Genomic DNA, 16,401 nt, shown 5'->3' on the forward strand with positions numbered 1-16,401 from the left:
GATGTACCATTTATCAAATTAACATCCAAAAAACTGTTTCTCAGAGCTTGTTTCTCCAGGACCGGCAACTGCTACTGTTCTTGACCATACTGCCATAAATGTTACCTGGGGAGTTCCCACAGAGTTGACAGGAAACTCAACAATTACATATAATGTGACAGTTCACTCTGAGTACTGGCAGAAATATGATACAAGCCATTTAACCCAGAATAGGTTTATCATCTTTAATGATTTAAAGTCAGGAACAAAATATACCTTCAGTGTCAGTGTTGTGGCTGGCAAAAACCAGAGTGCTCCAGTCTTTGCTTATGGAATGACAGGTACATTTCTTGCCCCATGTTTTATTTTGTGGCTATTACATCTATAACACATTTGTCAACACTTCATGTTTCATGACTGCAGTGTATTTTTGTTGCTGCAGTTTGTGTTTCTGCCATGTATTTATTGTGATGTTTAACAAGGACGTCTTTATTTTTATTTTAGTGCCTAATAAGACGCAAGTGACCTTTGCAGTGATGTGCACCAGTGAAACATCACTTTACTGTAGCAAGAGTACAACTCTGACAGAAATAAAAGAAGAGGTGAGAGATGATCACAGCAAACTTTACAAAGCATACTCTTAAAAATAAAGATGCTTAAACCTGTTCTTCACAACAATGACACAATGAAGACATAAAGAATTGTACCTTTTAAACCTTTTTATAATCTAAGAAAAAGATTTTTTTCCACCGCAAATAACCTTTTTGTAAAACAGAATGTCTCTTCAGATGTAAAAGGTTATTAATGAAACCATACAGCAAAAAATGGTTTACAGTATCTATGGCATCGTGAAGCACCTTTATTTTTACTAGTGCAACTTTATATTCATCCCATGTTTATGTGTAGTGCTAAAGGTGAAGACGAAAGCAATAGAAAGATAAAAATTATCACTGCTCTAAACTTACGTATATTACGATCGATTAAAAATGAAGTATAGTCATGTTTAGTTTCAGGCTCCTGCAACTGAAACTAAAATCATTGAATCTCTTTTGTATTTCAGCTTGAAAATCAGTTTGGAAATAAATATAAAGATGTCTACTGGAAACTTGAAAAGATTGACAGAAAATGATGTTGTCACAGTCCCTACAACAAAAACTTGGTTTGTAAAACCAACCTGATGATGCAATATTTTTATTGTTATCAAATAATAAAATAACAAAATATTTACAATTTATATTAACCTTTGACTCTTTTGAATTTATTCACCCATTTCTCAGGACCACTGCACTGCGGTCTTTATACCCATACAACGGATATAAATAACAGCAAAACAGAAGTCAGTTAAGTTTCAACTTCATTTAGTTGCAGTTCCTCAGTTTATCATCTGTGAGGAATATACAAGAAATGAACCCAAGTGCAGACAGAACTAAAAAATAATAATTTATTAACAGACAAGGGAAAACAAAACCCACGAGGGGGCAAAACAAGACAGGATGAGGAAAACACTAAACTAACATTAAACTAACAATAAACTTCACGCTACATATAACAGACCAGACTAGACTAGACTAGACTAGACTAGACTAGACTAGATATTATAAATACTCACAAATGCTAAACAGGAACACGACAAGGATTGCAACACGGATACAAGAAGACGCACGAGCACAGAACAGCAAACACAAGGACAATAAATAGGGACAAAGTAAATTACATACACCTGGAAATCATTACAAGTAAGGGATCCGGGAAAAAGTGACAAGACCCGGGAAATGCGTGGTCAGAATAAACCAATACTAAAACCACAAATTTCCCACATAAAACATGGTACTGCCAGGACCCCGAACACAAAGACTAGATATAATTAAACATGATTTTGACGGATCCTGACAGTATCTTTCTTATAGAATTATTGTGTTGCATTGCATGAATTATTGGAAATTGATATGTATGCATACTTTATTTTTTTAAATTAAGATATAATTATATTATATTTTCTTTATAGTTTTTATCTATATAGGTTCATGTATTTTTTTCTGCAGAAATTCCTATTGTTTTTTATTTGTTGTTGTTTTTTGACACAACTGTCAATGTAATGTATTTTATTTTAATATGTACTGTCTGTTTCAAAAATGTTATCTTCTGTAAAGCTGTAAAATGGTGGACAGACATAACATTTTATTTGCAATGGGTGGCCTGGCTGAGCACCCCTTGGTGGTGGGGATGGTCCTAAAACTTTATGTATGAAAATATATACTTTTTTATCATTTCTTGATAATTATGCAAAAGTTTAATTTCTTGATTGTTACAAAATGATAAATTGATACATATACTGTACACCCTTAAATGTAAAATCCAGTGTGCATTTATTAAATGTATTTATTCTTGTTAAACATTTGCAATACTCCAATAAAAGCCTACTTTGAAAGTTTTGTATATAAAGAATGTTTAATTATAAAAGTGTTAACATATCCAACCAAATACATTTTAGGGGTTAATAGTTTCAGTTGTAAATAGCAGATAATTATAAAAGTGGAAATATTTACTAAAATTATTGAGTGTATTTAGGGGGCTGTGTGCCAGAGTTTTTAAGGTTTGACCATGAGGCACTAATGCATTTACAAGTTTATAACAGAGATTGTATAGTCTTACATTGTTACAGCAGACCTCTACCTTCACTTCAAAAGCCAGATGTTGCAAATAAATGAAATGTTGAGAAAGAAATAGCAGTACTATTAAATGTCTTTGTATCAAATCACCACACAAACTCATTCACAACGATCTTCCAGGTTTATTTTGTGCTTCAGAGGGTTTATTAAACATACACAAAAAATATATATTTTTCAGCATTTTACAAAACCAATAAAAACAAACGAATCAATATCTAAAAAAAATACATAAGAAGAGACAAGGGAAAGTAAATAATCAATATATGCTCAATGTAATAAGCGAATGTTCTTCATCAAGCAATATAAAACTCTACCAGATAGCACAAACACATCATTGCACACTGAAAAAAAATAATGATAGGATTTCCGTAATTTAATTACTGGTTCCACATGATTGAAATAACATTACAATTAAAATTAACATGTATCCGCAGAGGTATTTTTTTTTTTTTTTAAGAAAACTTATTTCAGTCATGTGGACTGAGTGTTATGTAAATTATGTAAATCCCACAATTCATTTATTTCAGTGAATTTAATCTTATTCATGATAAACTAAATAATTAAATAAACTAAAAACATGTTACTTGATTTTCACGAAAGATTCTAGAATCGTGACCCTAGGCGTTTCCCTGGTGTCTATGGGCTAACTATAATGGCAAATTTTTTAAATAACAACTGAATATACAGCAGATGTTATGTGGTTTTGCAAATATGAGCCAAACACATTTTACAGTCTGCTATAATAAGCTTGGAACATCTTGTGGTAAACATTATGTAACTTTTGTGTGAATTGTGCCAATTGTGTGAAATTACAGTGTTGTGTAAAGTATTCACTTCACTTTTTTACTTCCTCTGTTTTACATCTTTTCATTACCCTCATTATCTTCTTCCTCTGGTCTGTATTCTCAACAAAAGCAGTCAGCAGAGTCTTTCGTGATTCATAATAAGACAGAAAGCAAAACTGTTAAGCAGTGAGCAGCTTCATCAAATACTTTACCTGCAGTTTTGATCATGAGTAAGTTAAAAATATCTTTAAATGAACAGCATTTAAATATCTGTCTGCTGAATATTCTCTATATTTCAATTGTTTAATTGTTTACTCCAAAGGGTTTCTGGTGATATTTTTCATATTGCTACCAGCATGCATTTATGGAGACATCATGAACATAGACACAACTGGAGCATCAGATAAAACAGCCAAACAGGACAAGTTAACTGTAAAGGGTACGAGCATCACGTGTCATTTTTACTAAATTTACCTCACATATATGCAGTACAGATTATGTTAACAATGATTTATTCGTGTCAAAGGTGTTGCGGCCTCTCAAAAACTGGCTGAGAATGATCTGACCCGAATGGAGAAATACAAGAATAAAACCATTAAAGTTGGCAAAGCAAAGCAAATGGACCCAGCTGTGATCGCTGCCATCATATCCAGAGAGTCCCGAGCTGGAGCTGCACTGAAGAATGGTTGGGGTGATCGTGGAAATGGTTTCGGACTCATGCAGGTTGGTTTTGAGAAATGGGTGCAGTTCTGTTTGATAATACAAGACTGGGAATAAACATTTTTGAGCACATTCCCTTTTTTTGTCTTTGTACTTCTCTTTTTAGGTTGACAAACGCTATCACGATCCTGTTGGTGCCTGGGACAGTGAAGAGCATATTACACAAGGAACTGATATACTCGTGAGCTTTATTAAAAAAATCCAAACTAAATTTCCCAAATGGACAAAGGATCAATGTTTAAAAGGTATGTTAAAATGAACCTCTATATGTCCTAAATAAACCACATACTGTATGCAAAGAGTCACTAGTGAACTGCTTTATTGACTGACATTTTTATAGATTTTATTATTATTTATATGTGGATGACAATTGATTTATTGATATATAGGGTAGACCAGTTGTCACACTTTTTCACTTTAGTGAATATTTGTATGGTTAGATTAGTTTCAAGCTGATACAGAATATATGCAAATAGAGATCCATCACCGTCATGTCATTTTATCCCCCCATGTTGTTTTTCAGAACCCAAATGCCTTTTAAACAAAGTGTTGTTTTAGGTTATCTGGTTACTATGGGAGTAGGTGGTGACTGCACTTGAGCTGTATAATTTAAGTGTCATGTCATTAGTTTTTGCAATTTCCAATGGAAATTAATATATTCATTAAAGTTGGCAAAGCAAAGCAAATGGACATATGATGTTTATATAAAGAAGATAATTTTCTGGAAGGCATTAAACTAAAACTGGGTGGCAAAAAAAAAAACCGCTGACGGGGAAAGAGTTAAGCATGCTTCCAAGCATATTTGATCATCACTTCAACAGTTGCACGATATAAATGTTAATGTATAAATTAGATGAATGGTGATTTATAAAATAAACACCACAGTCTTAAATCATATTTTCATTGTGTCTTTGCTGTGTCTGTGTTGTTTGGGAACTGCGCTCTGTGTCACACTTGATTCTGAGGAACTACTTTGTTTGGCGGAAGAGTAATATTTGTACTAATATAATTACAACTTTTTTGGGTTTTATTTTATAAAATCCCGCTAACGTTATGCATATGAAGTAACCGTTTTATAAACGCAATAAACCCCTCGAAGCGTTGGGTTACCAGTGTATTTTATAACAGCTAAGGGGGTTTAGGCACTCCGCTTCGTGTCGTGCCTAACAACGCCCCTTAGCTGTTATAAAATGCACTGGTAACCCACTGCTTCTTGGGGTTTATTGCTTTATAAAGCATTGTGATTCATTAACATTACTCAGAAACAAAATACAAGTTTATGTCATTTGAAGTAATTCTGCTTAATGTTACTTTTTTAGATTTAAGACAGAAATGCCTTATTTCCCTCAATCTGGCTATAGACCACCAGGTCCCAACACTGATTTTCTAAAAGAGTTTGCAGACTTCCTCTTAGGCCTATTGGTTAATGCTGATAAAGCACTGATAGTTATAGATTTTATCATCCATAACACAAATGATGCTTTACAGACTTATTGAACTCTTTTGGAGTCAAGCAAAACATCAACAGACCCACACTAAACTTTTTAATACCTTTTTTTATTTATAGCAAATCGATCTCAAAGATATAAAAATTCTGCCCCAAAATGAGGAAGTCACTGGGACACAAGTAATAAGTGTTACTTTCTTCTTGACATTTAAACCTGATTAACTTTAATACTGAAAAACTGTTTACTCAACAACTATAGCCCCCCAAGAGCAGCTGCACAACATTTAATAGACCCCATACCAACCAAACTATTAAAAGAGCTTCTGCCCATTATAATAGACCCTCTTTTTAATATTATTCACTCTAGGGGGATGTCCCAAGACCTTTCAACCTGGCTAAAAACACACTTCGGGGGTTTTAAACCTGTAGATTGATTGCTTTGTTTTAAAACCGGGGGTTTAGAATGGTGTCTACAATGTTGCCGATTTCATCTTGGTTCAGTTCGCAAGGCAGTATTTCCAAATAAACCAGACTTGGTTCTTTTAACTGGAAAGTGGGACTTCTGTCACCAGAGCACATTGAATTGCCTATTAATATAATAGGAGGGCTCAATCTTGTTATATCCAGTATCTTTGATATAAAGTTGCATTGACCCAGTGGCGGGCTGTGTATTCACAACTAGGCATTCAGTGGTGTCCTACTTGAAGTAAACCACCATCTTTATACCAGCATTATGACAGCTATAAACCATTAATTTTAAACAGAATATATCCCCAGATTCCAGTCCACAATCGCAGGTGTCTCAAATACCCTTTACATTCATACTGTTACCGCCCAAGTGACAACTTTTGTACTTTAATGTACCTCTTTTTTATTTTTACTTTACTGTTACTTTACTGTTATAACATTAAATACTTTTGGCTGGTGTATGTCTTAACATTTAATCAAATGGAATTTGGTTGTACGCTCTTTGACCATACAACCAAAGGACACTAAAATGTCAACATTATTTTATGACTGCTAGTGGTATAGTACACGCTGATGTTGCAGACTTTGCAAAATTGCACTTTTTTTTTTTTTTACTGAATTAAGTTGAACAGTCTATTTGTGAATTTTCTTTTCATAGCAGTAATTTACTGGTAGTGTTACAAATTTGCATATACTGGAAAATTGCCAGGACAGATTTCCTAGTAAAGACTTATGTGTGATAACATCTACTATTTGTTCTGTTTTTCTTTGTAACACCCTATTTAACATATTAGCTTTTGCATGGCAAATGAAAGTTTTTTTTTTCATGTCTTTGTAGGTCTTAAAAAAGCTCGATCAAGCCTGCGGTCAGCCAAAGCTGAAAGAGTGCTTATTAATAATACATTTATTTATTTATTTATTTATAATGTTTATTAGAGCCCGACCGATTTATCGTTTTGCCGATTTTATCGGCCGATATGAGCATGTCGCAGATATATCTGTATCGGCGTATAAGCCGCAGATATGCGCCGATATGAACGTTTGTTACAGAACACATTAAATGCATTTGAAAGATGTAAGTACTTGTTTGTCCAGCAGAGTGCGCCATACTGGTTGCTAATGGCGACCCAGATCACTCACTGTAGTGACACCAGCCAATCCCCCACCCCCTTCACTTCAGTTCAGTCAGTCAGTCTCTCAGTTCAGGTGGCTGCAGTCACGCAGTGTCTTCTTCACAACATTTTTACACCGGGTATTAAGACGCGCTTTGGTCGATTGGATTATAAATGGACAAGAGAGACGCATTCCCGCTTACATTTGGTGTTTTTAATCCGTCTCTTTGTCGACTTGCGAGTTAAAACGAAGCGGGAGAAATGACGCGAGACGGAGAAATGACACGTTTAAACTACGCGCAGCCGTGCACTTATATAACACTATATGAGATTACTGCTGCTTGTGTTGTTAGTTAACACGCTCATTTCAGAGCAATTGATTCAATAAGCTCGCGCAACTCTACACCCTTGCTAAATAAAAGAGGCGGAGCGAAGACGCATTAGTTTTATTAAAGACACACTATGCAGTTATTTTACCTTAATATAACAGCTTCAAAGTCATTTCGATGGTAAACGAAGTCATAGTATGGCGAATCATCCCCCTGTTGAAGCTCGGGAAGGACGCCGCTACCAAAACCAGCAATGCAAGCTTGAGAGAACCGCCCCTGACAAATCTCGCGAGAATCACGACTTGCTTTACGGCAACGACGTCACACACGTTAGGCTTGTTCGACTTCGTGCAGCGCTGCAAGAACCGGTAGTCGGATGACGTAAAAGTACCGCGAGAATGATCCGAGACGGCACTTTGACGTCATCCGGCTGTTGGTTCCTGCAGCGCTGCACGAAGTCAAACAAGCCTGTAACAACAAGCCTGTAACAACAACTGCACGCGCGCATTTGAGACGTGATGCTCGATGAGGGAAACAGCTAAGAAAATCCGTTCGGAAGAGAGTAGAAAGCGAAAAAGAGAATCTGACCGAGTTAGGAACCGGACAAGAGTCCCACGCGGTCAGGTTTTTACTCGTTGGTGTGAGCTAATAGACAGCCCTGGATGCAAAAGGGATGCTGATCTGGCGATCTTGTTGATGGACAAGTAAGTAAATCTTTTATTTGTAAATTTGTTTGCGGTCTATGTTGTATGTGGTTGCGCTTGCTTGTAGTGTGTATTTTTTTACTAAGCTGTTCATTCATCCAGTGTTGATAATTAGACCAGTAAAATAACTTCAACAAGGGTCTAGCTAGCTTACGATCATAAGAGCATTTAGCAGACTTGCTAACAAACACTCGTTTCTCTTACATGTTTTTTTTGGCCATCTAAACTCAAGTGTTGTGTTGTGATGTGTACGTAGTCATTTGTCTAATTTCGATTGCTTATGGCCAACGAATAACGGCCAATGTTATGAAATAATGCAACGTATACAATTAACTTTGTCAATACATTTTGTAATGTTTACATTACAATTAAAAAACAAATGAAATTATACAGTAGACATAACGTTAGACTATAGACTGTTTACTTGTGATTAAGCTGCAATCTTGTAAAAACGTAATAAGCCAGCAAACGCGGTAGGCTACTTTTATTATTATATGCCTACTCTACACTTGGCATAAACTTCATATTATCCTATTACCATCATCTGTAGTTTAGTAGACATGCAGTAGCCTAATATTTGTATGAAACTGTGAAACATTCCCTGGTCATTATCTTCGAAGTCCATCTCACGCCCAACACTATCCTAACAGGTACGTACAGAGTGGGCGTGCGAAATTACGACAGTTGCAAGTTTTCCCCAGTGACTCTAGGGGTCGCTGTTTGACAAAAACATCAAACTGCATGGAATGCCTTTAAAGTCTAAAGTTTGCACGGAACCCTGGGTTTGTGTTATAAAAACGTTGTGCACAACATTAAACATAGTGTACATTAGTATATGCTCCGTCAAGCATTGTCTTCGTAACTGTGAGTGGCTAACTAATTTGTGAAGTACACAACTTACTGTAAAGCTAATATTAATCAATGACTTCATAAGTTTCTCTTTATAACGTTATTCTTGTCAAAACTGCAAATGATGCAAGTTTTATGTATTTTGTTCTCTTTGTGTTTTAAAGTTATTTATAATAAGCCAAGTTTACTGTTTAGTGCACTGATATCCAACTAATTTTGGATAATAAAGTTTATTGTTAACTTCTTGCCTATAGTACATATCTTTGTCACATCAATATAAGTGTTGGATCACCACATTTGTGAGTGATCATTGCATTGCATTGTATTTATTCATAGTATATTATGTTAAAGTATATAGTGTATTCTATGTACAGTACTTTAGTATAATATACTGTAGTATATACTGAACTATAATGTACACATAAAGAATATCGGCCGATATATCGTTATCGGTCTTTTTTACTCCCTAATATCTGTATCGGCATCGGCCCGAAAAAACGCATATCGGTCGGGCTCTAATGTTTATAATGTAATGTTAATTGTCATTTTTTATTGTCTACTTTTAACATTGCATAGTTTCCTCTGGAAATTGTTTTTTTTTATTAAAACCTTTAAAACCCGTTTTCTTTTAGTCATGGAAGTAAAGGCAAGCTTTTAATTGCTTTAAATGTATGGCTATCCAATATCATCAAAAAATAATTTACAAGTATGTAAGAAAAGGTTTGTACTGTAAAAATACTTTATTTGTAACAAACAGGAGATAAAGAATTTACAAACGGCTCTCTGCACGTTTCAGCATTGGACAGCATCAGTTTTTTTTAAGCATTACTTAACTTTTTTTTCTTTTAAAAAGTTATAGAGTAAGTAGAAAAAGATCTGTGTTCAAAGCTATCTCCTGACCTTACCCTGATTCACAATGGTAGGCTTATAATAAAGATTTATAGTTTTAGTGTCTGTTTTCAGGGGAAGTTTGAGTTTGCGAGTTTGAAAAAGTCATTCATCTTTATGTGATTACGTTACGTCCATAAACAGAAAGAATAGGACCCGGCTACTTCATCACGTTTGAGATCTGAATGGTGAGGAGTTTGAAGTTTGTTTATACAACAGTTGCTAAGAATTTAAACGTGTCATCTAGATGGTGGCGTTTACTCTGTAAGGAATAATTGAAGACAGGCCATTGAATTATAAGAAAATAATGCATAATAATGTGCATTATTTTCAAATAATTCAAAGGACCGGAGTCAATTATTCCTCACAGTTATCACAAACATTGCTCTAGTGCCTATTTTTAAGACATTTGAAAAGTTAGGTGTGCGGTTATCAGAAATGAATGCATACCCACAGAACATTTCTCAGCCAATCAGAATAAAGCATTCAACAGACCTGTGGTATAAGTAAAGTTAAACGATGATCATTTGGTGAACGTCATGTAAAGATGTCAATTTATTACATCCTTAAATCTGAGGAATCATCTTTTGTTAAAACAATGAAAGTTCAAACTGCAAAGAGCCTCCAGTCAAAAAGGTAATGGGGAAAAAAGGAGCTTGTGACAAAACAAGAGTTAATATCAGCAGGGATTTGTTACATTTTTAACATTTATGTAATTAAAACTGATATAGAGATGTGACTTTTTCTATGTTAAAACATTAATGTCATTTAGTCAGAACAAACACTGCAGATACTTGTTCAGATGTCATTTTTTCAGTTGTGTGTGTTTTAGGATGTATTTCTAAGTGACATGTTTTTGTATAATGACATATCTGAGATCACAGAAATCAGATTCATCCACACAGAGTAGTGGGCTGAAGTATGTACAGAACGTATGTACAAAAAATAACTGCAATTTTATGGTTCAAACAGAGATGGCAACAGAAAGGCCACATTTTTTGATTGCAGCTTTAAGCAAATGTATTTATATAAATATTTTTGAAAATTATATATTTGTTTTTATGACATTACTAAATGTAATGATGTAGATCACCAATGAGTATAATGATGCACAATCTCTTTCTTTTAGCCCCATCTGCTGTTTATAATCTGAATGTAATGAAGTACAGACAGTCAACACTAAAGCATTAAAAAAACTTTACATTTATCTAAAAAAACATCTGTGTGTAATGCTTTTAATAGGCTCATGACTTTTTGTTATTTGTATTTCAGAGCCTTCACCTGTCCTCAATCTATCATCAGCAGATAATAATGAAACAATCATAAATGCTTCCTGGACAAAACCTTATGAAAACCTTTCGGGTTACCGTGTTTGTCTTAATGAAAACAATTTATTTTGCAATAAATGCAGTGATTGCAACGTGTGCAGTGAGTGTGTAAATTGTACTAACACAAACTCAACAGATGAGTGGATAAACTTTACAGATAAAACTCCTGACACAAAATATATTCTGTGTGTGGCTGCACTAACAAACAACAATGAAGTACAAGGAGAAATGGTTCAAATTGATGCATACACACGTTAGTATTGTGTTTAATCTTTAAAATATACTCACTGGTTTAGATGGGTTCAATCAGGTCTTTTTCTGTTTTCTGCATTCACCCATACTGAGTTTATGTTAAGGACAGCAGCATTATGTGTTACATATAAATATGAGTGGTGTGGTGTAGTGGGCAGCAGTGTTGTCTCCGAGTAAGAAGGTTTGAGCCTCAACTGGTTCAGGAGGTCTTTCTATGTTTACTGTAGTTTGGGGTGGGTTTACATTGGGTACTCTGATTACCACCCACAGTCCGAATGCGTGAATTGGAGATACCAAATTGTTCTTCATCAACTTTGACTTCTGTATTGATTAACTTGTGTGAAGACTCAACGGCCTCTCCCCATGGATATAAATGTTGAAGTAGTTTTAGAAAAACAAACAGTATGAATATGATTTAATACTGTATATACAGTGAAAGATTGCAAACCACCCAGATTTTGTTCAAAGAAATATTTATCAAATACATACCATTTATGCCCTAGTTTTAATTTAACTAGTTTTATACTGAATATATTCTTTAGGCTTTGTTGATATTAATTCCCAAGTTGTTTATACCCTTAAATTCTTTGCACATAGGTCCAAAAGCAGTGACAAAACTGAAGTTGACTGCAACTTTTCAATCCATTACTGCCAACTGGGAGTTAACTGAAGGTTATAAAAAAATTCAATTTGAGCATTAAAGCAGATGGCTGGGTTGGCACGTCTGATGTCACTGATCAAATAAGTTATACTTTCAATAAGCTACAGGCAGCGGTAAAGTACACCATCACTGTCATCACTCTTTCTGAGAAATATAAACTGGAATGCGATCGTGTTGAACAATCAGTGTATACCAGTAAGTAACTGTTAAATTGTCAGTACTTCTTATCAAACTACACTCTTAAAAATAAAGGTGCTTAAAAGGTTCTTCACAGTGATGCCATAGAAGAACCATTTTCAGTTCCACAAAGAACCATTCAGACAAAGGTTCTTCAATTTCTTTCATACATTTTAATAATCTAAAGAACCTTTTTTACTACAAAGAACATTTTGTGAAACAGAAAAAAATATTAGGATGTTAAAGTTTCTTTGTGCAATCATGTTTTTCTATGGCATCGTGAAGCACCTTATTTTTAAAAGTGCGCTGATTCATCTTTTGTGTACTATTTATCAAATGTATCAATTTTGCACAAACTTTGATTCTCACAGAAATGATTCCTCCTGGAAAAGCAATAGCAATTGTTCTCAATCATACTGCCATAAATATAACTTGGGAAGTTCCCAAAGAGTTGACAGTAGGGGTGTGCCGGTTTCAGAATTGGTGATGACGGTTATGACGTGAGTCAAATGTGACGGTTCATCACATAACCGTCTGTGGGGGGCGTTTTGCTCGTTTAAATGCTCGTGGATTGACGGGAAAGTGTCATTTTACCATAAAATCATGAATGTGATGCCAAGTGTGTTTTAAACAGTAATAACTTTGAACAATTTAACAGAAAGCAATGAAATATTAAAAAAAAACACTGTTGCCAGAAGACTGTCACTCTCTGCCCAGCATAAATTAATCCTCTATCATCTATTTTAATAATCTTCAGAGAAACAGATTTGTGCATTGGGCTTTTTATGTCTGTAATTGTGTCTATATCTGTCATTACATGGACCAGAACAGCACGAAAACAATGTGGATTAAAAGCGTATTGAAGAGGTTTTGCTCATAAATGCGCAGGTAAAAGAAAGTAATGTGAACTTGAGATTGTTATTAAACGCAGCCGGTGTAAAAGCACAATGGCCACGCGCAGCAAACACTCTCCGCATACGCGCTGCACAGTGCTCACCCGGCGTTTGAATAAACTAGACACTGATTAGCTACTTGCTCTACGTTTCTTTAAAATTAACAGCAAGACAACTAGCAGTGAATGTGCGTTCAAGAGAGTTAGTAGATTAGCATGGGAGGATTTGAACTTGAAAAGCGGAGTGTACTGACGCCTTTCCGCGGTTAAAACAACATTCGTTCTCATGGTCATTCATGTTTATTTGATGCTATAAATGAACTAGAAGGAAGAGATGATTGGAAAGGTGAGACTTTGTTTAATATGTTAAATCTCAAAAGTAACCGAAAAGTAACCTGGTTTGTCCTGTATGTCAGCGCGTTGTCAGTGTCTGCTCAGCTCTGTATTTTTCACTGCGTGAGAACGTGAGGGGGCGTGTAACACAGACTGTTAACAATTGTTTTAAATAGTATTTAAAAATTCTTTATGATAAAAAATGTTTTAAAAAATATTTTAATAACACGGTTTTGGCGGTTATAGAGTTCTAATGACGGTGTTCAACTATAACCGTCGGTCTCACGGTTATATAATGACCGTCACACCCCTAGTTGACAGGAGACTCAACAATTACATATAAAGTGACAGCTCACTCTAATTACTGGAATGAATCTCGTGAAAGCTATGTAACCCAAAATAGTTTAATCTTTGATGATTTAAACCCAGGAACAAACTATAACTACAGTGTCATTGTTGTGGCTGACAATGATGAGAGTGATCCAGTCCTTGCTTTTGGAATGAGTGGTAAATTTCTTACCTCATGTTTTATTTTGAAGCTATTACATCAGTCACTGTACTCATTTGTCAACACTTCATGTTTCTGACCTCTGTCCCAATCAGTCTCTTCTTGCCTCCTTCTCCAAGGATGTCTCCTCTGCTAAGACCCTATACTACCATTCAAAGATTAACAACTCACCTGACTCTCACACTCTCTTCAAGACCTTCTCTACCCTTCTTTGTCCCCCTGCCCCTCCACCTTCATCTGACCTAACGGCTGATGATTTTGCTTCCTTCTTTGTGAAGAAAACGAAAACTATTAGCAGTCAGTTCTTCGAGCCGCCGCTTCTTGCGCATGCTCAAACCTCTGAGACATGCTCCCTTTCCTCCTTCTCTCTCCTATCCAAAGCAGATGTTTCCAAGGTTGTGGCTTCTAACCCTCCGACTACCTGCCTGCTAGATCCCATACCCACCCATCTCCTTCAGGCCATCTCTCCGTCAGTTATCCCTGTTTCACTCACATAATCAATTCATCCCTTTCCACTGGCACCTTCCCCGTTGCATTTAAAGAGGCTAAGATAACCCCGCTGCTGAAGAAACCCACACTCAATCCTGCTATGCTAGGGAACTACAGACCCTTTCTCTTCTTCCTTCGTTGCCAAGACTCTTGAACGCGTTGTGTTCATCCAGCTCTCCTCTTTCTTCACACAAAATAACCTCCTGGATAGCAATCAGTCTGGTTTCAAAAGCGGTCACTCCACTGAGACTGTGCTGCTTTCAGTCATTGAAGTCCTAAGGCAGGCAAGGGCAGCCTCCAAATCATCTGTGCTGATCTTACTGAATTTATCTGCAGCTTTTGACACGGTCATTCACCGCATCCTCCTGTCGACCCTCATGTCTACGGGTGTCTCTGACACAGCGCTTCTATGGTTCAAGTCATACCTCTCAGATAGGTCATTTCGGGTATCCTGGAGAGGTGACGTCTCCGAACCCCAACGTCTTGATACCGGGGTGCCTCAAGGCTCTGTGCTTGGACCGCTGCTCTTTTTGATATACATGACAACCCTGGGCTCTGTCATTCGAAAACATGGCTTTTCCTACCACTGCTATGCAGACGACACTCAACTCCACTTGTTGTTCCACCCTAATGATCCCACAGTTTCTGCCCGCATCTCGGCAAAGGATTTTTAATGAATCTTTTTATAAAGAACATTTTGTAGCTTCTTTATGAAACCATACAGCAAAAAAATAATTTACAGTATCTATGGCATCATGAAGCACCTTTATTTTTAGGAGTGCAACTTAACATTCATACAATGTTCATTTGTAGTGCTAAAGATGAAGATGAAAGCAAACAAAGTATTTTAAGGTTAAAAATGAAGTATAGTCATGTTTTAGTTGAAGGCTCCTGCAACTGAAATCAAATCATTAAATCTGTTTTCTATTTCAGCTTGAAAATAAGTTTGGAAATAAATATAAAGGTGTCTACTGGAAAGTCAAAAAGATTGACAGAAAATTATTTTTTCACAATCCCTTCATCAAAAACTTGGTTTGTAAAACCAACCTGACAATACATCATGTTTTTATTATTATCAAATTTATATTTATCTCTGATTCTTATGTAACTTTTGAATTTATTCAACCATTTCTCAGGATCAATGCACTGCGGTCTTTATACCCAGACTTACTACTGAAATAAATAACAGCAAAACAGAAGTCACAGACCATCGACTTCATTTAGACTTCTTGTGTTGCATTTCATGACTTATTGGATATTGATATTTGCGTATATATTTTCATTATTAATATTAAGCTATGTAATATTTTTCTTTATAGTTTTCATCTTTATAGTTGAATGCATTTATGTCTAAAATGTCGCTGCTTTGCAACAATGTTACATTGTGAATAGACATAAAGTTTATTTTGCAATGGGTGGCCTGGTTGGGTGCCCCTTGGTGGTGGGGATGGTCCTAAAACTTTATGTAAGCAGAAAATATTATTTCTTGATAGTAACTAGATATGCAATTCCCAAGGAATTACCAGTGCATGAAAATGCAAAAAGCTGATTGATAGAAATGTAAAAGAAATTTAGTCTAGTAGTTTACCTGGCTGTTGACATGTTTTAGTGTGAAGCTAGCATGATTTAAAAAAGTTATCATGATGAAATATGATGCTAGCATGATTAGCATGATTCAGCATAACGTTAGCATGATGCTAGCATGATTAGCATGAAGCTAGCATGATTAGCATGAAGCTAGCATGATGTTAGCATGATTAGCATGAAGCTAGCATGATTTTAGCATGATTAGCATGAAGTTAGCATGATGC

General features: G+C 35.6%; 3 protein-coding genes across 3 annotated transcripts in view; all 3 read left to right on the top strand.

The window, feature by feature from the left end:
* The window catches only part of LOC135748376 (fibronectin-like), a 33,194-nt gene extending 30,827 nt beyond the window's left edge, over window positions 1–2,367 (top strand). The window contains exons 14-16 of the mRNA XM_073812091.1: window positions 45–320; window positions 484–581; window positions 1,040–2,367. Coding sequence (XP_073668192.1) covers window positions 45–320; window positions 484–581; window positions 1,040–1,108 — 443 coding nt within the window. The 3' untranslated portion in view covers window positions 1,109–2,367. The remainder of the gene's footprint in view (window positions 1–44; window positions 321–483; window positions 582–1,039) is intronic.
* LOC135748349 (lysozyme g-like) overlaps window positions 1–16,401 on the top strand; it is a 133,418-nt gene that overhangs the window by 38,149 nt on the left and 78,868 nt on the right. The gene's annotated exons all lie outside the window — the stretch shown is intronic.
* LOC135748404 (lysozyme g-like) lies at window positions 3,509–4,430 on the top strand. The gene is made up of 4 exons (XM_065266618.2): window positions 3,509–3,663; window positions 3,756–3,872; window positions 3,960–4,156; window positions 4,260–4,430. Exons 1-4 carry the CDS (start codon window positions 3,660–3,662, stop codon window positions 4,410–4,412), a joined length of 471 nt encoding a protein of 156 aa, XP_065122690.1. The 5' UTR covers window positions 3,509–3,659; the 3' UTR covers window positions 4,413–4,430.

The sequence above is a fragment of the Paramisgurnus dabryanus genome, chromosome 16 (assembly GCF_030506205.2).
Source record: "Paramisgurnus dabryanus chromosome 16, PD_genome_1.1, whole genome shotgun sequence".
NCBI classification, from domain to species: Eukaryota; Metazoa; Chordata; class Actinopteri; order Cypriniformes; family Cobitidae; genus Paramisgurnus; species Paramisgurnus dabryanus.